At 39.3% G+C, this 26,793-nt stretch overlaps 1 protein-coding gene across 1 annotated transcript in view; it reads left to right on the top strand.

Moving 5' to 3' along the window:
• Positions 1 to 26,793, top strand: part of ROBO1 (roundabout guidance receptor 1) — a 287,511-nt gene that overhangs the window by 221,586 nt on the left and 39,132 nt on the right. Inside the window, exons 7-17 of the mRNA XM_057376619.1 lie at positions 2,027 to 2,035; positions 4,689 to 4,813; positions 6,618 to 6,789; positions 9,240 to 9,445; positions 11,015 to 11,096; positions 11,254 to 11,422; positions 11,521 to 11,687; positions 14,698 to 14,819; positions 16,938 to 17,169; positions 18,407 to 18,528; positions 22,095 to 22,266. Of these exons, the coding sequence (XP_057232602.1) occupies positions 2,027 to 2,035; positions 4,689 to 4,813; positions 6,618 to 6,789; positions 9,240 to 9,445; positions 11,015 to 11,096; positions 11,254 to 11,422; positions 11,521 to 11,687; positions 14,698 to 14,819; positions 16,938 to 17,169; positions 18,407 to 18,528; positions 22,095 to 22,266 (1,578 nt within the window). The remainder of the gene's footprint in view (positions 1 to 2,026; positions 2,036 to 4,688; positions 4,814 to 6,617; positions 6,790 to 9,239; positions 9,446 to 11,014; positions 11,097 to 11,253; positions 11,423 to 11,520; positions 11,688 to 14,697; positions 14,820 to 16,937; positions 17,170 to 18,406; positions 18,529 to 22,094; positions 22,267 to 26,793) is intronic.

The raw sequence follows: 26,793 nt of genomic DNA, 5'->3' as shown, positions 1-26,793 counted from the left end.
TCAGCACTTAGAAGTTAATTTAATTTGTAGAAATAAAACTGATCAACCAGGAAAGATTTCTATCTGTTGGGCGTTTTCCAGTGAGTTTTCAGTTGAGGACTTGAGCAGCTCTGCTCTRCTACTGAGAAGGGTGAACTTTTCTCCTCTTGGCACTGCTCAACTAATGGAAAACAGATAATTTAGAGTTGCTTCCTCTATGCAGGAATTGCATTCCATTAAGTGTCTTATCAGGCTGTTTCATGTACAGTGAGTTGTGTTTTCTGGAGAATCATTTCTAACTGCAGAGCACATCCGACTGTAATTGCAAATTTAGTAAAGAGCTTTTCAGTTAAAAAGCAGCAGTTATTGGGAAATAGAGTTACACAGGAACAAGAGTACCTTGTAGCTGAATCTTGGGGAAAAGCAGATTTCTCTCAGGAATTTGTGTGTAGCATTTCTTGGCCACTCCTGTTAGGAATCGTAGACTTGCAGATAACCCGAGAAGAGTAATGCACRCTGGTTTTCTTTTTTGAGAAATACCACTTAAAGAAGGCTAGGGCACATCCAGAGTAGTTACAATTGAAACTCAAATTTGGGAAATGGTAATTGCAGTTTCCTCTGTTTGGGATTATTTCCTTTAAAAATAAAAAAGTCTCTAATAACACAAAATTCAAATCTGGTTGATCTGGGTTTGGTATATTCAGTTGCAGCTTCTTGTCTTCAACATGTTCCAAATTCCATTATTATATCTGATTCTCGTTCTGCTTCATTTTCGTAATGCACCTGGACTCCTCCGTTTTTATTGGAACAGGAGGCCAGGATTCCTCATGCCTAATGAATGTTGGCAAAGTGGATATTGTTGGTTTCCTGCATGTGTTTATCAGAGGATGGTGAATTGAGGGTGCTTAGCTACTTGATATGAAARTGAGCCCTTGCTGAACAAGGGTTGCTTTACTCTCAACACAAATTCATAGGACCAAAGTGTAGCATGCATTTGAAAATTTATATATTTTTGGACCTTTACTCTAATTATCACTAATTACCCTTTTTTAATTTTTTTTTGTTAGAATCTGTGTATCATTTCAAAATGCATTATTTCTACCTTTTTATTTTCAATCTTTTCTTTCCATCACTGAGGTGAGGCTGGAATACTTTCTAGCATGCCTTTATTTTATGAGCTAAGTTACCTTGCCAGAATCTGTGCCATTTAAAAGTTTATGAAAATTTTGAGCTATGGTTGAAGGATAATTTAATATTTGATAATTTACTACTGACTATTTCCATTGAAAAATCTAATATTTTGCAATAAATGTTTGGGTTTGAATATTTTAATGAAATTGAGGTTTGGGGGCAGACAAAGAAAAGGGTTAATAATCTTTTCAAACTGCTTTTAATTGTGGTTTACTGTGCATGTACAGTTTTATAGTCAGCATTATGACCTTGACACAGCAATCTTATACTAAAGAGATTTGTGTGTGGGCTAAATGCCTTGGCATATTATTAATTTTTTAATAAACTTTCTTTTTTAATAGATATTTGCTGCAGGAAGAAATAATCAATTTGTAAATGCTTGGRTGCTTTAGAAAAGCTGTAAATATCACTGTTCCATTTCAGCAATGTTGCAGATCAATATTTAGTGAAGATTATAAGTTAATTTTACCATGGAAAGAGCTTGATGCAGAGGAATAATGATAATGTGGAAAAAAAGTAAATAGTTTACTCAAGGTACATATTAGTTCATTAGAAAGAGTAGAACCCAGACTGCCTTGAYCATTATTTCAGTCTGTTACCCATTTTCCTCTACCACCTACTTTCAGTATTTGATAGAGACTGCTGCTTAAAAATCAAATTGAAAATGCTTCGTTCAACATTTTGAACCTGTTTTTCATATTTCAGAATATATGTTTGCTTTCTAAGGTTCTTACCAAGGATCCTTTTCATTTTATTTTATTTTATTTTATTTTATTTTAAATTTTGCTTTATTCTTTGCACGTCTGTTCAATTTTATTTATTCCATGTTTTCTTTTTGTTTTGTTTTTGTTTTTAGTTGTGTCTGGTAAGTTGAAATTTTATTGGCCATCTTCTAGTCATCGTCTCACTGTGACGGGAACTTCTCCCCTTCCCATCCATCCCCTTCCATGTCCTCCAACCAGTCAGCTCCCATCTTTTACTTGTCATTGGCAAGACACATCGAACAGAGTAAATTCTGCATGAAGTATGGGTAACTTAATGGCAAAGAGAAAGGTAATGGGTTGCAATGGGTTTTTATATGATGTAATAATGAGTCCAATCCTGATGTCTTCTTTCTTTGGTTACTGCACTGGTTGAACTTCGAAGTGGGCTGTAAAAATCACGTTTGGGTAAAAGGTTTCTAGGATAAAAGTTGGTTTTTTCCTATGGGGATTAATTTTTTGGCATCTTCTGTAGTCTCATGATTACATACCACTCATATGTAATCCAGGGTATAAAATCAAAATGAAATTTTAAAAAGAGATAATGAAAAATCTTCYAGTAAAGTTAACATAGAATGGAATTTTATAATAGTTTCACTTAACCCTGTTTAATTCTTCTAACATTGAGAGATTATCCAAAATAAGACTTTTGTTATTTACCTTAATGGCAATAGATTTAGAATATCACACATATGGGCAAAATGCATATGTATTTAGAATAGTATCCATATAAAATATGTATTTAGTAAAATACCTAGAGAAAGATGTGCCTATTTATATTCTATACATTCTACCATGGCTCATATTTAGCCTATAAGACTAAATTCCCCCTTCCTTTTTGCGTTAAGTAGTCCCTGAATGRTCATCTTGAGGTAATGTAATCACAATCATCCAGCTATTTCTCCAGTGGTCAGAACCATTTTAATCTCTTTACAGTTGTATTTGTCCTCAAGTCCAACAAAATCCCAAACCTCATAAATTCTCTGCACTAGCACAGGATTTGGAAAAACCCTCAGTTCCATATTGTGTGGCATTGTGTCCCAGACCAGCACAGCACCAGCCAAGCCCTACATTTAATTATATTCAAAATTTATTCTTGTTACTASAATCTAGCAGAATAACAAAGGTGCTTCACCCTCATCTCCATTTTCCCCCTGGTGCCTTACAACCCCCAGCCAGTTCTCCCTCCYTGCTAAACAAAACACACTTGTCATGTCAGAATCCTCCCTCGTGTTCATCCAAGGCACTGGTTGAATGTTTTGAAGTCTGCTAATTACAGGGGGTCAATCTTAGCTTTGCTTTGCATAGTTCCTTATCTAAGGAMATGCTGGGAAAGGTAGCATTTGCATCCAAATGTACACAATTAGTGTTGTGCTTCAAAAATTCCTCTCGAAGCAGGAGGTGTAGAAAGAATATATTCTGATGTGAGCTCACTAGGGAGCAGAAACGAGGCATGGGGAACAGAAAACTGAAAGTATTGGCCCACAGGAACAATGATAATGATTTTTTTTTAAAAGGACTTGAATGTTATTGAATTTATTCTAGACAAAGTCACTGGTATTAATAAAACACATTTTTGCATTACGTATTTTTCACTGTTTTTAAAGGAAAATCTTTTGAATACATCAGTGTTCACAAGAGGAAAAAACAGAAACAAACTCGGAAAACATTTGATTTCTTAAAGTCGGATACAAACYATCCCCTTTATTCTCAATCCAAAGAGGAGGGAGAGCATAATTAGTTTCAGACAGACGATCAGAAAGAATTGGAAATTAATAAATAAATGGGCTTTCATTTAATACACATTTTTCAAGAAGCAAGAGCCAGTAGAACATGCTAGATGTTTTTTCAGTGCTAGCACTACCAACATATCTAATGTCATCTATGCTAGTTTTTTTTTTTTTTAATGTGACTGACATGATTTTYTGACATTCTATTTACTAGTGGATGAAGGGGTTGTTGAAGTCAGTATAAATCAAACAATGCTGGCAGTATTTATAATGTTAGGCTGAGCAGATGTTTCAAATTTGCCTTCATTTGCATATATATTTTGTTTGAACATGCTCTTGCGTATGYAAATGAGGAAGACATTTAGCTCTGCTGTTCCTCTAAGTTCATTCCTTCTCAGTGTGTTTGAACTGGAGATTTTAAGTGGTTATAATTTGAATAGTATTTCTTGGGCTTTCGACTTCTAGTTTTTTTTGAGATCATGACAATATCAAAAGTCTCTTATACAAGCACTTAAGGGCTTTTGCTCTCCTCAGCTTTCTTAAGTCAGAGATGATGAGTTCTGTTTGTGGAAGCCTGAATTCATAGTTACTCACCAGTGTGTTTTGCAGCCCTTAAAAAAGTGTGGCCTCTGGGCCAGTTGTCCCTCAAAGATTTCCCCATTGTGCCTCGCAGCCCCATTTCTCCTCTAAAAACTAAATTGTAACAGATTTGTTTGTGTTGGTGACTGTTGCACTGCAAGTTGTCCCATCAAGCTGGTGGGACTTACTTCCTTGCACCCTGGGTCAGCACTAAAAGCACATCAGAGCCCATTGCTCACTCRGAGTTTTAATTGGGAGCACCAGACACAGAAAAGATGATCTGAGTGATGCTGAAACTGTGGCTCCTAGAGACTGTCGTGTCTCTGTGCTGCCTCTCATTAAAGAACCTTAACTGTTCTGATTCATACCACTTAAACTCAGGAGGGGAATTGTTCTTTCAGGTAAGCTGATGATGGCAGTGTGATTTATTTTGGTGTTTTCCTTTCAGAGCCTCCACAGTTTGTTGTCAAGCCCCGAGACCAGGTGGCTGCACTGGGGAGAACGGTGACGTTCCAGTGCGAGGCCACAGGGAACCCTCAGCCAGCCATCTTCTGGCGGAGAGAAGGGAGTCAGGTAAAGCAGCCTTTYTCTCCTCCTTCCTGGCAGCTTCTTGAAGAGATTTCACATGAGAGAAAAACCTTTTAATTGCTGTTTTAAGCATGTGGAAAAACGGTTTAGAGCTTGGAGGTGCTGGACACTTATTGTTCACTTCCAAGTCACTTCCATGTTAAGCAATGTGCGCCTTATGGAAGGATATAAATGTTCTGCTGTCTCCCATTTTCTCCATGTATGTAAAAACAAATCAACTAGAAACGTTCCGTGTTTCATTACTCTGGTAATCTAGCAGGGAGAACTTTTAAGAAATGGAGAGATGACTTATGCTGAAATTTCAACCCCCAAACACTCCCAGATTTTCAGAAAGTTTGGCTCTGGGTTTATGGGGCAGCTGTTAGTTTGCTGTGTGTTTTTGAGCCTCTGGCAAACTAAACCATTTGCTGCATGGATCTGCATCACTGCGCGGGTAGGACTCCAGTTCTGGGCTGAGGAGAACTGTTTTCCCACTTCATCAGTTGACTGACAGACCATACCTGAATAGGTCACTTTTTTTCTCCCGGGTTCCTTATTTGAATGGGAGGGAAAATTATTTTCAGTTTCTTTGTAGGGGACCTTGAAAGCCAGTGGGTGAAACACAATATAGCAGAGCAAGAGAATTGCMGTTTTCTTTCAGAGTCATCTTTTGAAGGAGGGATGTGACACAAAGTATTCTTTATTGGAAGGAAAGAAGGAATATGGGATTCTGGTTTTCYTGTGAATGAAGGAATGAATGGTGCAATAGTATATGACAGGGTTCTTTGTGTTACAAAACAATAGGGCAGAGAAATTGAGAACTTAGAGAACTTAGAGATGGGCTTCTTTACTACATTTATAACATCTCTGTCTGACTGCCTAAGTACAACTAGACTGCTAACCAAATTTAGATTATAAATTCAGTGGTGTACATATATAGCTGTATATTATGCTTGTWTTTTATTTRTTTATTTAGCCACATGTCTAGTACATCTTTTTTTCCACTCATTTTTGATTCTGCTGAGTGGTGACCACTTGTGATGATTGAGGGAAATGGAAGAGRAGGTCAGTGAATAGGGCTTGCCARTACTGGAGAATATTGTATCCCATTYCTTTGGACAATTTTTGGAAATGCAAGATGTAGTCACCCAGGAAAAAGAGATAAATATAGCCTCTGTGATGCTAAAGTATTCTCATTCACAAGTTTTCAGCTAGAAGTAGAACTTGGTTTTGGTCAATACTATGTACTTCATACCCAAACTATCTAAATAGCCATAGGATTTAATTCTGTATCATAAAACACAAACATTCTGTTTAGAGAGACCTACAAAGCATCTTTTTCTTGAAAACTGCTCCATTCATAGGAAGGCAAATGTTAAAATACAGATAAAGTAAAACCACCATCTGCATTTAAATGAAAGAAAATGAATGCCCTGGAGCAAGTTCTAAAAAAGAACATTAAAGCAAATTACTGAGGTTCACCACAGTTGCTTGCACCATTGTGGTATCTGTACATTYCAAATCTTCACTAGACTCTGTTACACTTAGTGCAAAGTCCAGTATTAATGGTAGAAGGTATTAGAGCAATCCCAAAATCGTACACAATTCTGTGTGCATATCTGCACCTRTTTTGTCATAAAAAAATCCTACAGAAGCTATTCACATTGTGGTATACAGAATGCTTAAGACATGAAGAGTGTTTTCTGTGTAAGTGAAAGATTAATTTGTTTAGCCATATGAAAGTGACGTTTATTGATGTTTGAATTTATTTAACCTATTTTTCCCACTTTCTTTCCTGTGCATCTTTCAGAATCTGCTTTTCTCATACCAGCCCCCTCAGTCTTCCAGCCGATTTTCAGTTTCCCAGACAGGAGACCTCACCATCACCAATGTGCAGAGATCTGATGTTGGGTACTACATCTGCCAGACTTTAAATGTTGCAGGAAGTATCATAACAAAAGCCTACTTGGAAGTTACAGATGGTAATCATAGATCCATTTTATCATTTCCAAGTTTTGATTTTTATTTGAAGACAGCAGTGCAGTGATGTGACACTGCTTTGAAATCTGTTTTGCATAAGTGTGGATTGCATGTTCCTTTGAACATAAAAATCCTGTTTTGGCCGTCTCTGTCAGGGACTTACAATTCTGGATAATGTCTAACTGTATTTACATTTTGCATCTGGTAAGTATGTTCAGTTTATGGATTTTTGTCAGATCTGTTAATTTTTATCTGACTGTTTTTTAGCTTCTCCCACTGGATTTAATTTACTTTCAGATTGCTTGCTGCCTGGTTCTTTATCCCTTTTATTGTGTGTCCATTTGCTTAGCATTTCCATTTAACTGTTTTTTCCCCTGTTTCTTAATATTTTGTTTTAACAATCTAAAAAAATATCAACCTGTATGGAGATCAGCAGAATTTCAGATCACTGAAATTATACATCCTTTTTTAGGATTAGTTGGGAAAAAACAGAAGATGAAAAAGCTACAGGGAACATGAGCACAAGCAGTAATGCATGCTGATGTGAGGCCAGTTTGCCAACTATCAGAAATAATTTTTACTTTTAACAGAACAGATACATGGGCAAAATTCTAATCTTAGCAATTCCAGAGAAAGAGGATAAGAGGAGAGAATTTGAGCAGAGGGAAGCTGTTGTCTGAGAGGAGTTTCCATAAAATAGCCCTTTGCCCTATAGAAAACATAGAAATAACACAGTACTAGAAACATGCAGTGAACCTGTAGGATAAAATTGTTTATTTGTCTCCCTCTCCCTCTGGATTGGAGGAATAAGACTACATCTCTTCTGGTTTCTCACAAGTTGTAAGCCACATTTTCTACTCCTCTTTTTTTCCATTTTCTCACTGGGGAGAAGGCCATGGCAGAGTGAGGAATAAATTTAAAATTGTTTGCTGCTAATGACCTATGCTATCTGAAGTTGGAAAGAATCAGTTTAATGCATGTTCTTGATTGATCTCATGGGTAGTTGTTTTTTTATAATGACTTTTGACAGTTTTTTCATAAAAGTGAAGGCAGAAGATGCTGAATATTGCTACAGGTATTCGAATATCTTTATGAATGTGTTTCCTAAAGGTAGGAGGAGCTTACATCAACTTCAGTGGCACTTCAATTAGCCATGAATTTCAGTGTCATTAGATTTCTCCTGTAAAACACAGATCAGTCAACTCCCTACCTTTGCCAGCTGCAAAGCTCTTTACAAACTTGTCAGAGTCAAATGCAAATTATAAGTGGGTTTATTTTGACTGTCTGTGCAGAGTAAGATAGTAATGGTCTCAAAGTGTGTAGCAACAGGTTGGGACAAGAACTAAAGGATAAATAACGCAGTGGAAAACCGAATGTCATTTGACCATGCAAATGAAATTATGGGAGTTGGAATTCAGCCAAAAAAAGCAGTGCTAACATCCTGTCYGTTGTTACGAAAAGTAATTTAGAAATATCTGATGTTCACAAATTATCAGAACTTCAGGTTTGTATTTCAGCTACCAAACCAGTTTCTAAGTTACATGAGCCCCACTGTTCAGCTGCTGCTGAACAGATTTATGACATATAAAATTATGGCTATTTTCAGATCATCAATCCATGTCATCTTGGATGGTACAGGTAGAGCAGATCCCTGAAACACAAGAAGATAACTTGTACCTCTTTTTTTGCATAGTAAAAGACAATAATTTCTTTTTCGATGAATACTAGGACTGGTTTATATTTTTCTGTGCAGTATAATTAAATAACCCATCAATAGCATTTAATTTCCACTGTGTGAAAGATGCATTAAAACTGACATAGACACAATTGGGTTTTCTTTGTGGCTTTGAAGTCATCATAGAAGTCAGAAACTACTGGAAAAATACTTTGTAGATAAAGTTTTTCCTATATGGTTCTGTTCATTTGTTTTTGTTTTACCCTACTACTGGGCATCTCACAACTAGGACACAGCACCAAGATGAGCTGGTGGCACATAAAAAAAGTTATTTAAGCAGCAGATATTTGTCAGGTTATCCCCTGACTGTCTGCCTCCTTTTTCTCTGCCTTTAAATGCTGGATGTATGAGCTGTGTTGCACAGACCTGCCAATGGTAAAAGGTGAAGTCTGTGCCTTGCCAAAGAATCTGGGAAGTTCTTTCATTTCCCATTTTCACTTCATAAAGACACTGGGCTGGAGAAAGCCTGAAGGACACGGGTGTATAATACCCAATGCTTTCCCTGTTCTGAAAATGCCGTGTTGTGCATCATTTTAAATTCCCGTAGCTGCGCGTCGTTATAATGCACCCTGCYCTGAATAATGCATGCCTCCAACTTTAATTACTTGTTTAATTATTTTTAGTTTGTTTCAAAGCCTCAAGCAACTGCTGTTGCTTAGATGATTAGAAAATTGCTTCCAGTTGCAGAAATGTGTTTCCTGTTGTTTCTCCTGGCAGTGATTGCAGACCGGCCTCCCCCTGTCATTCGGCAGGGTCCTGTGAACCAGACTGTAGCTGTAGATGGTACTTTGGTCCTCAGCTGTGTGGCCACAGGCACTTTAATGCCCACAATCCTCTGGAAAAAGGATGGGATCCTCATTTCCACCCAAGACTCTCGCATCAAGCAGTTGGACACGGGAGCACTGCAGATCCGATATGCCAAGGTAGCCTCACCTGGCAGATGGATTTTCTCGGTGTTTGTTTCACTTTGTGTTTGCACCTCCAGGCATTTATGATGTAGTAAACCCTACATTTAGAATTAATGAAAGGTTGCATAAATGTACTAAAATATTTGATATTTCATGTTTTCAGCATTCTTTATGCCTAACACCGGCCTAGGGCACATTATTTCAGATTTCATAATGAAAAATGCTCTTAAGAGGTGTTAATTAAGGGAATTATTTGGTGCTTAAAACATGAAGGGGAATGTCTTTCAGTAAGGCAAATCATTACATTATTTGGGCTTTAGCCCTAATAGATTAAAATGATCTAATTATTTCAAATATTTATAAAGAAAATCTTCGTTTAGCATGTGCAGAAACAGAGCCACGCACATGGCTTTTTCAGAGGAGTTACCAGTGTAACACAGCTTAAAGTGGTTAAGCGCCTGTCAGAWACCTRGTTTCCTCAGGAGTTACAGTACCTGGTGTTGCATTCCACTGTGGGGAACTGYGAGGAGTTTTTAGAATCAGATGGTCAGCATCCCTGGGGAGTGCATTGTCTGCTGCTGCCTGCCTGTCCCATGGAAGGTGAAGTGTCCGCAGGGATGAGGCTTCCCCATCTTCTTTCAACTGATTCCTGCAAGTGGCACATGTGCCACCCTCTCCCCACATGCCTCTGGCAGCCACTGTTGAGACAAATCAAACCTAAATTGGCTCCTCACACCTGGCCACTATTGCTGCTGGGCATGCATTGCATACTTTGTGTTCCAAAATGCTAAGTTGTGGCATTCTCTGCTATCTTCTCTGTGGTTTGAAATACAGTAATTTTTTTTAGATTAGGCTGAATGCATCGCTTTACTGTATTCCCTAGAGTTGCCCTGCTGCCAATTACAAGTTAGGCTGGCTTAGAACTTGAACCTCTAATTTCTGATCATTTCCGTTCACCTCATGTGCTGAGGYGGGGACCTGAGGAGGATAGCATTTCTTTTTTGGGGAAAAAAAGAAACTCTTTTTGAAATGTGATTAAGTCACATATGGGCAAATAATCCAACATTCAGAACTGGATGAGGATAGCATATGGAGATTCTTTTTTGAGTCTGCTGTAGAGTGAAATTTATACTAACACAGGGAGCCCCATATGTACCCTGTGCAATATTTAAGCTGTGTTTTCAGGATGACATGTTCTGCAGTGCTTGAGTCTTGATAAATCCCCAGGCATTATWTATGTAGAAGGTTGACAGTTGCATGGGGTCTTGTCATCTGAGTTCCTTCTCAATTTATTTGTTAGGACCTCTGCAGGGTAAGGAATAAATGCTACAGGAAATGGTGCTTTGGTTTGTTATTGTTAAATTAGAATCTGCAGCTTTTCTGAATCTTTTGTGACTGCTGGGAAATAAATACCCATTTTTGTTTGGTCAGAATCCTAACTTCTGATGGAAGAGATTTCTGGTTCGGAGTTTTTGCAGACTGATAGGTTTATCCATATTCATGGGGGAACATGGGGAGCTRTAATTACTTTTCTGGCCCACTGAGCACTTGATTGTTTCAAATATTTACTCTTCTCCCCCTCAGCTGGGCGACACTGGGCGCTACACCTGCATTGCTTCAACCCCGAGCGGCGAAGCCACGTGGAGTGCATACATAGAGGTCCAAGGTAAATCCATTAGGGTTCCTCTGAGTGGAGAAAATACGTGAAGGAAAACCAGAAACTGAAATGCAAAAGTTCTCTGACTCTGTCGTGAATTGCCAGTGCAGTTGTGAACAGCATTTAGCTTCTTGTCTGTACTCAGCATTTCTCTCTCCTTTGTTAGAGTTTGGAGTCCCAGTGCAGCCACCAAGACCCACTGACCCAAACTTGATTCCCAGTGCTCCGTCAAAGCCCGAGGTTACAGATGTCAGCAGAAATACAGTAACGTTGTCATGGCAACCTAATTTGAATTCAGGTGCTACCCCAACCTCTTACATAATTGAGGCCTTCAGGTACACGAGTCTTRTGTGAATTTGCTGTCTCTGTGTTTACATGTAGTGTGTTGCTGAAGAGCCACGTGCTAACCTGCTGGTGTGTGTTTTATCCTTAGCCATGCATCAGGGAGCAGCTGGCAAACTGTAGCTGAAAATGTGAAAACAGAGAGTTTTGCAGTTAAAGGGCTGAAACCTAATGCCATTTATCTCTTCCTGGTGAGAGCAGCCAATGCATATGGGCTGAGCGACCCAAGCCAAATATCTGATCCGGTGAAAACTCAAGGTAAGCTGGTGATACTGAACATTTTGGTGTCCRCAGCAGCTGGCACAAGCTGGCTAAGCAATACCAAGTGCAGGAATTATGGTAGCTTTGGACTGCCTGCTATCCTGGCTATAATATATACTACAGTAAAATAAAGTGTTTAAACTTGCATTTCTCTATCACACAGACTCTGACAGCATGTTACATTGCCTAAGGGAGCCTCAGTATCTCTTATCCAAAGATAGTTAYGACTTGCAGAGTAGCTCTTGCTAGCAACCAAAGTAATCCATGGGTTTTTTTGAGTTCCCACGCAAATCTTCAAATTCCATGGAAATGTTATTAYTTTGTCCAGTGAATCAAATAAGGCTTAAGACTGAGACAGGGAGAGTAACAGCATGTAATCTAAGTTGATTTCTGCTACATYAGGAAGGAGAAGAGTTGAAAATTTGAAGGAATTTGGCATCATGAGCCAGTAAAGAGGTTTTGGCAGTATAAGTATTTCCATAGTTCAACAGTTGGAAGTAAAATAGGGTAGAAAGGCAGTGCTTACAGATAGCCAAGTGGAAGAAAAGTCTGGGTGGAAGTGAATGAAGGAGTAATCCGCTGACTCTAGCTGTGACTGAAGTCCAKCTATGGACCAAGTCCAGCTATGTAAAATTAAAACTCTTTGTGTTCATTGTAGCCAATAAATGACACTTAGGATGGTGTGCAGGGGATGATGCATTGGAGCTTTGAAGCCTGCATTTTTGCAGTGGAAAAACTAAGATTCTTAAAAAGGGGAAAACCAGACACTTTTTCAAAGAGAAAGTGATAGGGATCKTATTTTTATGTTTGTTTTTCTGTTCTTCCTCCTTACTGGAGAAATTGACCCACTGGCTTRTTAAGAGTGTCTGTGTTAYATGTTTGTTTCTTTGTTTGCACAARTAAGTGCATGTTAGTTTTTGAAACAAAGCTCTCTAAAGGAAACAAAGTGTTTTTCTTTGGTGAATTCTCTTTTTTTTCTGTAGCTGGTCTGAAAGCAAGTCTTTCTCATCTCCCCTGGGGAGTGACCAGTTTCACATGGCTGTCTTTTGGTATTATGCATTGTTCCCGATGGGTGACAATTTCAGTGGATATGCATGGACAGCAGAGTCACAGCCCCACGGAAAAYTGGGGATTGCATAGGTTCCCCTAAGTCTGTTACTTAGGAGAGATTTATTAACCTTTTAGTGTGATTCCCGATTTCTGGGAATAGAGCTGCACGAGGCTGTTTTTCATGTATAGTTTAGTTCCTGGAGATGAGAAGGGGTATTGTGTCTGTCCCAAATTAACTGATTACTGACCTGGTTCTGAGAAACAGAAAATGTTCTGTTTGCTCAGCTGAGTGGTTTATAATGACATGGAAAATTTCACTGTTCTCTGGGCACCTAGTAGAGCTGAAAACCTAGGAACCAAACAATACCTCAGTGAAAATAACAATGAGCACAAAACATTTTCTCCAGTAAGAAATATAATCAAACATCAGCTTTTTAAAGCAGTTCACATCTTCTGCAATACCATTTCATTTTTGTTTAAGTTGTGCTCTAGATAAGCAAAAATTTCCCAGTTCACTTTTGTCTGGAGGTTGTGTAGTCGTGTCCTAAATGCGTGGCCAGTCCACAAACCAAGATGAAGGGAGCTTGCTGTTTTCAGTGCCATCATACCTGCAATACTGCCTTCCTACTGCCTTCATCTTTGCACTTTATAAACATTAATAGCCACTTTCCTGAGTGTTTTCACTGACAGTTCTGCCTTGGAAGCTTGGAGCTGAAACAGGAAAGCACCATGGTACAGCACAGGTGTGCAAATGGCTGAGCCTGTGAATAGTTTGATCCATGTTGTGATGACTCGTCTTTTTTGACTAGCAAAGRTGCAACTAATTACTCCACTGACTTTCCTGTCGCATTCTGAGCATGGTGATGTTTAGGCAATGCTCCCAAACAGAAGTTTTTTWTCTTTAATGCTTTCAAACTTTGGGAGGAGGGGAACACTAGGATGATGGACTGTTTGCAGAACATGGAACATTGGGATATAGCAGTGACTCAGTGGAGTATTTTTTTGGCGTTTTGGTGTTACTGATGTTGCTTGCTAAGAATCCAGGTTTGTCACTCACATTAATAGCAATCACTAAAAGTGCTTTCCATGAATTTCCCAGTCATGGCATTGTTAGCTATAGTCAGCATGGTGTCTGTTTGAAATGAAGAGATCAAGAAGTGAGATGTGTTATCAGAACTCTTACCCTGCTGTCCATAGCAGGTGTCAGATACCCTCTTAGTGATTACCCTGTAAATTTTATACATGCTTGACAGTCATTCCTTTTCAGTTAAATGTACCTTCCAGGGGCTCAGTATGCAAAAAATAATGTGTTTTCATTGTACCATTGCATGTTTTGAGAGGAATTTGTCCCTTCATCATATGAATAATTCTTGCAGCTATAGGATAGACTAAATATCAGACAATCCAGACATCACTCAGCTGGGCTCTGCCTCCCAATTACAGAAACCTCATGTCATTAGAGAAGCTGCAGCCATATGACTGATTTTTCTTTTCTTTGGTTGTTAACATTATTTTGTAGTTACACCAAGTAAGTTTGTCATGAATTTGTCTAAAGATGCCGCTTCTGCTTTTGCTGTTTGTTATAGGTTTCCTGGTCTCTCGAAATTTGCAGTGGGGAATAGAATGTTTTCTCTTCCTGGCAGGAAAGAAAAAAGAGGTGCTGCTGTAGCCATTTACCAAAGCCATCCCTGAGTGTGATGTGTCTTTTTATGCAGCACTACCCTCATGTTTCTCTCTGTCAAAGGAAGTGCAGTGTCTTGAGTTGGTACTACCTAAGCGCTGGTGATTTGCTCAAGAAAATACTGCATGTAGTTTTACCATACATGATTAGGAAGTACTTAGGGTAAACTTTGTTAGTGATAGCATCATATACTTTCTGACATACTCATTAGTACTTACATGCACTTATTTCAACAATCATGTGTACTTGTGAGAATGAAATCTTAAATCTCTGCAGATGTTCCGCCGACAAGTCAAGGTGTGGATCACAAGCAGGTCCAGAGGGAGCTGGGTGACGTGGTGCTACATCTGCACAACCCAACTATCCTTTCYTCCTCTTCAATTGAAGTTCATTGGACTGTGAGTATAAATCTGTGTCCTGCTGCTGGATGTATGTACTGCAGTGGGGTCAAATTTTAGGAAGCTGGGTAGTTTGTGTGCTTGCAAATGTTTTTTTCTCGGGAAAAAGTGCCTCCTGTGCTTTGTTTTCCTACTTCATTAAATTTTGTCCCATTTTCTCCATCTTTTTCTCCAYTGAGAGTGCTGTTTACAMTATGATGAGGGTTTCAGAGTCCTCSTCTGGAAGCTAAAAGACTGATCAAAGCCCTCCTAAGTCATATCATTTGAAGCCTTTGCACTGTAGGACGTGTATCAGTYGCCTAATGAGGAAGCATGGGCACTTCCCTGCCTGTCAGTCACCTGTAGAGAGAAATGCTGCATAATTCTGTTTGAAAGTGTTCCCTCCATCCTACAGATACACTGACAAACATACTCAGATCCAGATAACCTCGTCTGAATCTGTCCTTTCCTATGGGGTGCCGAGTGCACATGRTGCAGGGAGAGGAGATGAAAAAGGCAATGTCATATTGATGTTGCTCTKGCAGCAGGAAAGCAGGAAGTTGGCCACGTGGGATGATATGGCAGAGGAACTTGAGGGAGTCAGGAATGCAACTCAAAGATCAGTTTCAAAATGGAATGCAGAATTAAGAAGACGTTAAGGATATGATTATACCACGTACAGGAATAAAACCATAAGGAGTGAGCTTTGGAGTCCTTTTAGGACTTCCATCTGAACATTTCAATATGTTGGCAGGGATACCATGGGAGAGCATGGGTCTGCAGCCCCTGCCATGCCAAGGCAGAATATTTTGACCAGGAACAACAGACATTTTGATTTTTCAGAAGAGCTGTAGCCCAAAGGAGTCCTGATCCACAGCCAGGGCTTCTCCATGCTGCAAGAATACCAATAATATCTGCTGTGTTTCACAGTAATTACATTCTCACCTGCAGTACGGCCACCTGCAGCTGGCAATCTCCTGTTTTAACTAGCACATTAAAATATCTTTGAGGTGCCTAGCAAATTTTGTTTGACCTTTACTTACAGAACAACCTTTTCCAGACAGGCAGCTTTTGTCAGTCTCCTGGGTGGCCTGTGGCTTCTCTGCAATTTCAAAAATAAGCATTACCTCAGTTTCAGCTAACACACACATTCTTTATGTGATTATTAAAAATGAAATATGTTGCTCTTTGGAGTAAAATTGCAAGCACATCGATTTATTTCATCACTCTATAAGATTTTTTGAAAACAGGGAAAATCTGATGCACTTAAAAAATTTTATCGTGGCTGTTACTGGAGTTTCTTAATCAGAAATTGAAACCAGTAGATAAAAAGATGGTGAATGCTCTGTGACAGATCACATATATGAGGTAGCTTTCCGTTCCAGCTATAGCCAGACATAGGATCTGCCCTCACTCACATTCAGTTCTCTTTCTCCATGCATTTKTTGTAAAATTGCCTTGGTCTGAAAAGTGCTCCAGGACCTCTGAGCATCAGCTTGATCTGCTTTTCCAAGGCTCATCCACGTTACCATYCTGAGTTTTATATTCCCTCTTGGAACAGCCTTTTCCCTCCAGCAGAGAGCCTCCCACTGAGTGGGTGGACATGGAGGAAGTGTTTGGATGGATCTGCCCTCTGACAGAGCCCAGCCACAGTGATGGGATGGTGCCAGCTGGCCCAGTTTGCTTTCTCCAAARAGAAGCAGGCAGGCCGTGTTCATTTCATGGGTTTTGGGAAGCTTCCACACCTCAGGAGAGCTGACAGGCTCTCTCTTTGATCGCCGTGCTCATCACTTTCGTCATGGCACTGAAAGTGTCCCTTTGCCCGTGTGCCCCTGCCCTGCTGTGCAGCAGTCCAGCTGTGCTGCTCCATGGATGCCAAGACTGTTCATTTCATGGAGCTGGGGCATATTACACAACTCGGTTATCCCTTTTTAATGCCTGCCTAAATCCAGGGAAAYCAGCACAGTTCAGAGATTAATGCACTTGTCAATCTGGCCTGTAATTTGCTGTAATGCAAGCAGCCTTTATCTGCTTTGGCAGCGGTGTTTATTTGGAATAACATGAGGGATCATCCAGGGGCCGTGCACGGTGTCGCGGGCATCATTCACGGATGTGTTCTGTGCTCTGCTCTCTCCCCAGGTGGACCAGCAATCCCAATATATTCAGGGATATAAAATCCTCTACAGGCCTACACCAGCATCCTACGGGGAGTCAGAGTGGTTGATCTTTGAAGTGAGGACTCCAACCAAAAACAGTGCCGTCATTCCGGAGCTGAGGAAAGGAGTAAACTACGAAATCAAGGCCCGTCCTTTCTTTAATGAGTTTCAGGGGGCAGATAGTGAAGTGAAATTTGCGAAGACCCTGGAAGAAGGCAAGTAGGAGCTAGACTGTCTTCATCTTTTCCTTTTTGAAGTCGCAGCCTGGCCGGCTTTCCTCTGATATGTTCATTATTTGATCTTGTTTGAAGTGCATGCTGTTTGAGAGCAGCAGTCTGTGGCAGAGGAGGCTGTGTCGGACTGATCATTATGTGAATTGTTTGGTGACACAGAAGTAAATATTCTGAGAGACAGACAGAGAGGGATGTGCAGAAATCCCCTCCAACACACAATGGGAAATAYGCTTTTTTATCTTCCCTGCAGCGTGTGCTCTCCTCCCTGCTGAGTTCATGGGCTGGTCACAAGTGACTTGTGTCAGATTGAAGCACTTGCTAATCACTATCTTGAGTAGATAGCAGACACCACGGAAATCATCAAAGGCTGGAGCTGGGGGAATGGAAGCCGTGGTTTTTAGAAGGCTTTTATATCTGGATCAATCAGTGAGACAAAATGGGAAGATGAATGAGGGCAACAGATACAGTGGACTAAGTTATGTATTTCATCTCATGCATGTGCTAAAAAGATTCATAAAGCTCTTCCTTTTGTTGCTGCACTGGCATATTAAGTATGCAAGGTGGCCCGTGCCTCTGAATAGGGATTTTGGTGTTTCTGCTGGGATGTGCAGCCTTGCCCTTTCTGTCTTCCTTCTCCATTACAAACTGTGTGTATCTCYGGTTTATTGCTGCAAGTGGTTCACAAGGCGGTCATAGCTGCATTCACCGTGAGCATCAGCCGAGCTTCCAGTTTTTAGAAGGAATTTTCAAATGCAAAGCATGAATTGTTATTATAAATCTGTTAATATTAACACCTTCTGTGCTGACTGTAGTTTTGTATTACTCTATTTTTTTTTTACACACTAAAGGATATGAGATTTAGACTGGGGACTATTTATAGGGTTTACTTTTCAAAGCTGTTAATCCYTGGTGAGATGATTTGAGACCAGTGAGGAACTCATTGCTGGGGACTGTAACATTCAGGCAATGGGTGTCTGAGCTTGGACAGTRTGATTTGGTGTTACTTTTCCTGGTCTGCACAGCAAGACTAGGGCAGAACTCAGAGCCTGCTTTTAGGCTGACACACTTTCCTTCTCTATCATTTTACCCTGTGGGCACAAACTGCCCTCAGTRACGGGTGGGGCACAAAATACTGCATTTGTAGGGCCCAGAAACCATCTTAAACTGGCTCGTGGGTGTGACAAACATAACCATTCAATCCTTCCTTCCAAACAAACAGCTCCTAGCGCTCCACCTCAGAGTGTTTCAGTGGCTAAGAACGATGGGAACGGGACAGCGATCGTGGTCACCTGGCAGCCACCCCCCGAGGACAACCAGAACGGGATGGTTCAGGAATATAAGGTACTGCAGGCATGCCTTGGTCCCCTGGCAGAGGGAGCATGGCCAGCTAGTGAAGGATGATGGGCTGTTCGTGGATGCTTGGCTCCATCTTCTGGTTACTGAGGGAAAATGGGAGAGAAAACCAGTGCTTTAAATCCAACTCCATCTTCAGCAGTTCTGCCTWGGTGGTGGAAGGCAATTAAAACAGCCTCCATAAATCAAAGCAAAGGGTCAACAYTCTTAATTAAAACAGCTACCTCCCTGCCTTCATTATAACTTGGGAAATGCACACWCAAGGAGAGAGGGAACCCTACCTGTTTGAGAACCATTCTGTGACTCCAAGACGCTGGCCAAGGTAGTAAATATAAACAGGCTTAATGAGTTGAAAAGCCCAGGGATAATAATTAACAGTGTTAAGATCTGAGTAAATTATGCGTACCTGGGTAGTTAAAACAAATGGAAAAGTTTCAAGGAAAGAATGTGCTTCTATGATAATRAATGTATGAGTGCATAGAAATTTTTCTATTCTTCCAAGCACTGTTCTCATTATGTTATTTAATTTTTAACAAATTGAAAGTACACTATAAGTATTTACTGTTTGTTATTTGTTTATGAACACAGATTGTATTTGCAGTTCAGATTTTTTGGTGATTATTTACATAGCAAAGTAAATGAAGCTTATTTTTCCTACACAAGCTAGAGACATTTTAAATGTTTAGCTGTGGATATCAAGTAAGCTTTGTAGCTAGGRAGAGGTAGGAGCTTTGGTTTCAGCTCCCTGCAAATGCACRTTATTGAGAAAATCTWTTAAATGAGAATGTCTTGGCTATTYTTCAGGTTTAAACACAGTGCTATAAACCTTATTTCTAACCATCAAAACTCATTCTGCTTTTTTGTTTCTTCCTCTCAGTAAAAGTGGGAAAGGGAAGATACTGCTAAGCTTCATGGTCAATTTAGAATAATAATACCCTTTTCAGAACCTGGTCAACTGGTAAAAAAAATGTTTATGGCCTAGTTGCAGATAGATAATATAATGCAATTGGAGAAAATACTTGTGAAGGTATTTCGTTTAAAGACAGACCTTGAGCTGGAGACATGGAATTATTTCCAACAAGAAAAACTGCATCAGATGATTGTTCAGGTTGCAAGGACACAATGATAAAAGTCAGGAAATTCACGTCTGTGTGGATATAATCCCTACCCCACCTCCTAGGATTCTGAGGTGACCYGCTGGTGCTGGAGCAAGTACCCTGTAGCGTTTGTGTAGCAGTAGATGGCACACTGGCACATTTTGCATCTATATTTGTTGCACTAGTGCCATTATTTTCCTTTGTGCTTTCCGCCATGGACAGAAAACAGACATGCAGTAATACATATGTGAAAATATAGATGCGATTCCTACTGAAGTTGCTATATGTAATCACTGGTTTTGTCAAAAAAACCTAAATAAATGCAGAACTACTAATTTAAGATTAGGAACTAATAACGAGAAAAAAATGCAAATAGAAGTCTTGTGAAATTTTCTTTTTTCTTTCCTATTTGTTTTTCTATCTTCTGTGTTCTCTCAGAAAAAAAAAAAAAGATAAGCATAAATGGTGGAATTCATTGTTTTCTCAGCAGCTTGGATCAAAGGCAAGAGTGTACCTACTTTAATTAAAGGTTGAAATAAATAGGAAGAAGGATACAATCTTAATTGAAATGTCAGTAGCACATGCAAAAAGCCACAAATTCAAATTTGCAGCAGAAGTAATTTTCTCCTTCCCTAACATGAAGCTAGAAAGTCTCTTGTTATATTGATTTTTTCTTCACTTACATTTCTATTTTGATGTGAATTCATTCTTCTTTTATAACATTCTAAAAGCACTTTCACTTGCCTGTTTATATATACAGTCAAATGCAGGATGGCAAGTACTGAACATCTTGATGTTAAACCTAACATTTTTGTTTCATGAACCTTTTCGTGTATGTGAACACCTAAGAACAAAACCTTTTTTTGTGAATTTGGAGTGCTTAGTTACAAGTACATAAATGGTTTTCATTGTTTGCACATGCACCGTTTCATAAGGTAGCAGTACAAATTTCTGTGAAAATCACCTAAGTCAAAATGTAGATTTAAGTCTTTTGTTCCTCACTTAATGGAGTTCTCATTTACATAAGAGCATTTTCATGGCCATCCTTTAGGATTCAAGGGCAGTTTTACTGATAGTTTTACTATAGTACTGGTTGAAACAGTCCCTGTGTAGTATCAGAATACAAAAAGGAGATTCTCTTCATGTGCTCTGACCTGCTCTGCAGCAGCACTTAGGTATATCCTGTGTTGGGATTCGATTTCAAAGGAAYTTCAAATACATTTCCCATCCTCACAGTGTCCCACTAGCCTTGTTTCAGTCCATGGCATCCAGAGAAGGAAAATGGCTCTTTACAATGTCCTGAAGGTGAGATAAAGTTTCCAGTGTCCAGGCAGAAAGGGCTGTACAGAAAAGGCTGTAGCAATTGTTCTACATGTGAAAGTCTATCCCCCTCACCTGGCAATCTCCACAGCAGCAGAATTGCACKAGGGATTTGGAGCAGCTATCTGGGTACTAAATCTTTTAGGAGCTCTATATGTTGAAAGCAAAATCTTCCCTCCCGTGTACAATCAGCCCAGGTTCAGATCTGCTGCTGTTCTCAGCCAAGCTTGCTTCTTTACAGATAAAGTATTGAGTTTAACTAATTAACATTCTGGATAAACGTTCTTTGTAGAGCAATACGTTTGTGRAAAAGAGAACAAAAAGGAAATAGGCACAGCTTCATTACTTTGTTTTGCAGATGTAGATTAGCTGCTATTTCACCTTGAACAGCAGCTGGGAGTTTAACCATACTCCTAAAAGCATTTGCCACATCAATGGTYCAGGCCTAAAGAGATAAAGCTATCTCATCATATTGCTTCTCCCAGCCATTTAATGTCACTGATGTAATATATAAAGTGGTGATTCAAAATCACTAGACCTGTGTCTTGGTCTCAACCAAAAAATGGGATCTGATGTTATGCTGTTGTCTCAATTAGACAACAACATATCAATATTTAGATGGCCTTGCTGCCATCTAAAATTTAAAAAAAAATAAAATAAAATTTTAAAAAAAGAAACCTTTGGATTCCAGCATGATATCAGTTACGTTGTCATGCAGTGAAAGACTTGCTTGTGCACTCAAGTGACGAAAGCCCTGCTTAACAAATAATTCCTGAACAAGAGAATTGCGAGTTCATTTAACTGAATGCTCTCACTTTATTCTTTATGTGAATAGTTCTTGGCTGTGGAGCTTCCCAGATTTCTTCTGTGGTGCAGATGCTGGTCCTTTCATTAGCACTTGTTGAACTCTGAATGAATTGTGATAAACTCATCAAGCCATAATAGTAGTTGGAGCTGCTCTTTGGAACAAGAAGTATCTACACTACGCGTAGAGTTCTTAGGAGTGCAGATGTTAGAACAGTGACAAAGTGTAAATTTCTTTATCCAGGCGAAAAAAAAATGTATCAACTTTCCTCCTTCCTCCCTTCAATGTTGAGTTTTGAACATTTATGTGTRCCCTGCATTTCTTTCCGGCAGGTCTGGTGCCTGGGCAATGAAAGCCGATACCACATAAACAAGACGGTGGATGGAACCACCTTCTCCGTGGTCATTCCCTCCCTCGTCCCTGGAATCCGATACAGTGTGGAAGTGGCAGCAAGCACTGGGGCAGGGCCTGGAGTGAAAAGTGATCCCCARTTTATCCAATTAGGTGAGCATCCTRGTAATCCTGCCTATTGGTTTGGATGGTTTCTGTTTGTTTACTTACTGTCTTTTATGGCACCAGAAATACTTTCAAGGCAAGTGAAATAGATAGTGTTACTTGATCTCTAGAATAGCAGGATTTGGCATTTCTGGTTTTAAACTTGCCTTAGARCTGCATACTAAAGGTGGGACTAAAACAACACAAGTTTTTTTTTTTTTAATCTCTCAACTCAGCAGTGCTTTTTGGTTGTTGGTTTTTCAAAGTGAATTTTCACCCTTAAGACTGGTGTAATAAAACTTATAGGGGAGTCTGAATCACTAAGTGTTGATCCACYTACGCATGCAATTTATCTTGATCAGATTTTATCATTATTGAAGCAAAAAAATCAAGCATTCTGCAATTAGGCTCAATAAATATCAACTGTGYGTGAAAGCTATTAAATAACCTGAGTACAGGAAAAAAGGTGTAGACAAATGATTTACTATAATTTGACCTTCTAATCTCATTTACACCCAAAATCTTTGTCATAAATGTCGATCAGGGGTCATTACTCCTGGATGTTTCTGGGAAAAATGATCTTTGCTGCTGGTTAGTTGGAGGTTATTTAAAGTAGCTTTAAATATAGTCATATGCAGCTTTACTAGTATGCCTGGAGCAAAATACCTTATCATTAYAGTATATAATTATGGAAGCAAGCTCAGCATGTTGCTTTGGACTTTATGTCCTGTCTGTCTCTGTATCATTAGTAGATCTACCTGCTTATTTCACTGGTTGTATTTAAAAATCTATAATTAAAAGCATATGAAAACAAGACAGAGCAACTAATATGGAAAATTAAACATACATTTCTTTATGTATTAAAATGAGGGCCATCTTTAGCTTACTTAAATTAGACAGRTATATGATTCCCAATTACACTGATGGAGATTTTACAATAAAATTACACACAGCTGGAATGATATTCCATTGATTTGGAATTATTATGGGACAACTCTGTAGTTATTTGTTGGATTGTTCTTTCCTACAACCAGCTGCCATTCACAGCTTTCTACACCCATTCAAAATAAAGCTTATTCTGTATGGCTTTGATTTGGAAAATTCTACATTAGTGAGGTTTATGAGGAAAACCTCAAATGTTCAAAGCCAAAGGCTCCATAACCACTTTCCCCCCGCCGTTTTGTCTGATGATAACCAAATCCAAAATTAAGGTGAATTTTAAAATGGAGTTTAATCACTTTGAGGTTCTGGTAAGTGGAGAAAGAAACWAATGAGACTGTCAAGGTAGGATTTTTGCCTGCTTCTGAGCTCCTGATCTTCGCTGGCACAATGTTAGAAAACAGGAAGTGATCTCACGCCTTCAAAGGTGTTTGGATGTGCAAGTTTGGTAGTATACTCATATTTCCTCATGGTTGTAGTTTTCTTTCGTAATCTTCACTGCTTGCCTCCAATTAAGCAGCATGGTCAAATCTAGGTATGCTGTAGTAAATCCCAAAATTTGGTTGTTCCATGGCAAAGAATTGGAGACAGGAGTCTTGTGGAGATCCATTCCACAAGAAAGAGAACGAAGCGTTACAAAGATGGTGCTTCAGTCCTTCCAGCAGCTGTAGGAAGCTGCTGAAAAATAGTGCTTAAATTTAAGAGACAGTACTCTTTGGTAGCACAGGTCAACCTGAAATCATCCAGGTAGAAGAATGGCTGCAGTTTATCCAACTCTGCCCCATGATGCAAGTTCTCTCCAGCCCCCTCAGGGAATTGGATTCTTAGTTCTTAGAAGTGCTCCCAAGGTGGGGTGGAGCACACTTTTCTGGTAGCTCTCTGAGGAAAGAGAATTAATTTGTTGATGTCATCAGTTGGCAYTTTTCACGAGCAATAAATTTCATWGTTGCAGAGKGAGGGAAGGGAGGCCAGGGAGGAARGAGGACTAAGGATGCTCCTTCTAGGTTTGAAASAGTCCTGACATCCTGTATGTGTGTGCCCTAAGAACTACGTGACACCTTCAAGTTACTAAATTTCTGGCACTGCTYCCAAGTATTACTCAGAATATCTTGCCTTGATATCTGAATTAGTGCAATCCTAAATTTAAAGAAAATAAAAAAAGAATTCTGTGTGTGAAAACAGAATATACTCTGTGATTCTGAGGTTCACATTTTTTTTTCTACCAACTTTCCAACAAAAATGTGAGGCTGGGCTGTGGCTGGCTCCGGATCTGCTCTTTGAGAGGGGGATGCTCCAGRTTTGTGACTCTGGGATGTGGCTGGGCAGAGTATCAGCCGTGTTTGTGACAGGAGGAAGCTCCCCCTTTTGGGGACCGCCTTCCAGAATGAGAGGGAGGACAGGAGAGTTGGATTCCCTGGGAGCTGAGGCGTGCAATCACAGTCCCATGCATCAGCTGAGCTGTGATAAATGACCTTGTGCACGCACTTAACCCGTTCCAAAGACAGGTACAAATTGTAATCTCCAAGTTCTTTCATTTTCCACGTCTCTGCTGACATGAAGCAGCTCACTGAGCTGTGGTACCCCAGAATCGCTGTGCCACCAGGGACAAGCCAACGAAATAACTTGCTTGTTATTCATAAAATCATGAGGTCAGCTGAAAAATTATGTGTCTCCTTAAAACAGCCTGTGTGAAGCTTCTGAATTTTCCTCTTTGCTTTTGAATGGCCTTTTTAAAGCTTTCTGTGGAATTCCAAGGACTGGAAAACTGTTTGTTTGTTTGTTTGTTTGTTTGTTTGTTTGWTTGTTTGTTTTAAAATAAAAGATTACATTTTACATAAAGACCACAAAACTTTTTGTGTGAAGAAAAAAAATTCATGAGATCTAGCCCCAGCTCACTATATTACACTTATAACAATATGTGGTGGAGAAAGAAAATCACAAAATTTCAATAGAACGTTTCTTGTCACAGCACTCAACTTTTTACAGAAGTTTACAAAAATTCTCTGTACAGAAAGATCAAAATTTGCGCTAGACTTTTTGGCTCATCTTTTGCCTGGCTTTTTTAAAGTGATGGGATACAACCTGTGGTAGCTTGGCAGTATTACCTGTGCTTGCTGACAAATAAGTAGTGGAATTGGAACATGTTGTGATGTGTTTTGTTTCCAGTACCACCTCTGAGAAACCCCACAACTGCAGTTAATGTTTACTCTTGAACACATAATYTGTGTGAATATATGGTACACATATATTGTACACATACACAATATATGGTTATTTATTAAGAGATGTCTGCACAATTACTGTAAATATTGAGTGTATTTATTCAACCAGTGGATGTCTCAAGTGTACAAAATATGAGAAAGGCTCACTGAATCTTAATTATTCTAATTGCTTCATTTAGATGTAATYTGTGAACTACCTGCCATGCCTTCGAGATATTATATTGTCAGCCTTAAGGCACTGTGAATGTGATAATTGTAAGGGAGTTTTTGTTGATATTTTTGTTTGTGGCCTGCAAACAACTTGAAGAAAGTAATCTTTATTTTTCACCCTCACAGCACACCTTTCCAGATCAATTTGGTGCTGTCTCCTCAAGATGTATGTTATAAGATTGAAGTGCACAATTGATATTTTATCAGTTTGGGAAACATACGTTGCTAGAAAGGAGAAAAAATAGCATATTCTTKCCCTGATAATATTTTGCCAAATAATTTTCATATTGCATCATGCATTTATATATATTTGAGAAAACACTCAGGCAACATATTGCAGGTTTCAGGTGTTCTGCAAGTTTTTAATTGCCAGAATTAGCAGTGTCAACATCATGTAGACATTCCTATTCCCTGTTTGTACCTATGAGGCACACCTATGGAAACAACTCCATAGGTTGTACATCTATGAGGCAAGTTAAGGTTGCTTGCACACCTGTGAACATGGAATTTCCTGTCTTTTTTGAATTTTTGTCATTCCAATCTGAATATTTTAATTGGATATTAATCTTTTATTTTCCATTTAGCAACTTAAATGTTAGCTTTCACATTATTATTATTTATATGAATATTGAACATTAGAGGATTAGAGGTTCCAGTTCTTCTCTATGTAAACTCTAATTAGTTTTCATTGAAGTTTGAAACTTGGAGCTTGAAGACATTCAAATCGAGTAGCTTGTGAGCAATAGCCATGGCAACATTATCTGTGATTAAAAAGAAAGCTCTTATCTTGGGGTGGAAGAAGGGATGAGTCACTGTGATAATATGCTGGTTTCAGGGAGTTGTGGGATCAGCCTGCTCCAACAACTCTGAGGCATTTTCAAGTACATTAAATGCTGCTGGTGCTGCTGCTCTGGCTGCAGGATGCACTTTGCCATCGAATGTTTATGTTCACTTATTGTTTTGGCACATCTCCCTGAAGAGTGCAAGCAGGAACAGGAATGCTCATTATGAACCGTTTATATATCAGTCAAAGTTCCAGAAATTTCCTGGGATGAAGAAAAAGTAAGGGTTTTTTTAGATCAAGAGCTATTTTCATGACTGATCATTCAGGATATCCCAGGGCTATCAGGGAGAGGSAAGATGCCCTTCTCAAAGAAAGGCTTCC

The sequence above is a fragment of the Malurus melanocephalus genome, unplaced genomic scaffold (assembly GCF_030028575.1).
Source record: "Malurus melanocephalus ecotype Western Australia unplaced genomic scaffold, MMel_1.1 scaffold_285, whole genome shotgun sequence".
NCBI classification, from domain to species: Eukaryota; Metazoa; Chordata; class Aves; order Passeriformes; family Maluridae; genus Malurus; species Malurus melanocephalus.
This window is presented reverse-complemented; position numbering and strand designations above follow the sequence as displayed.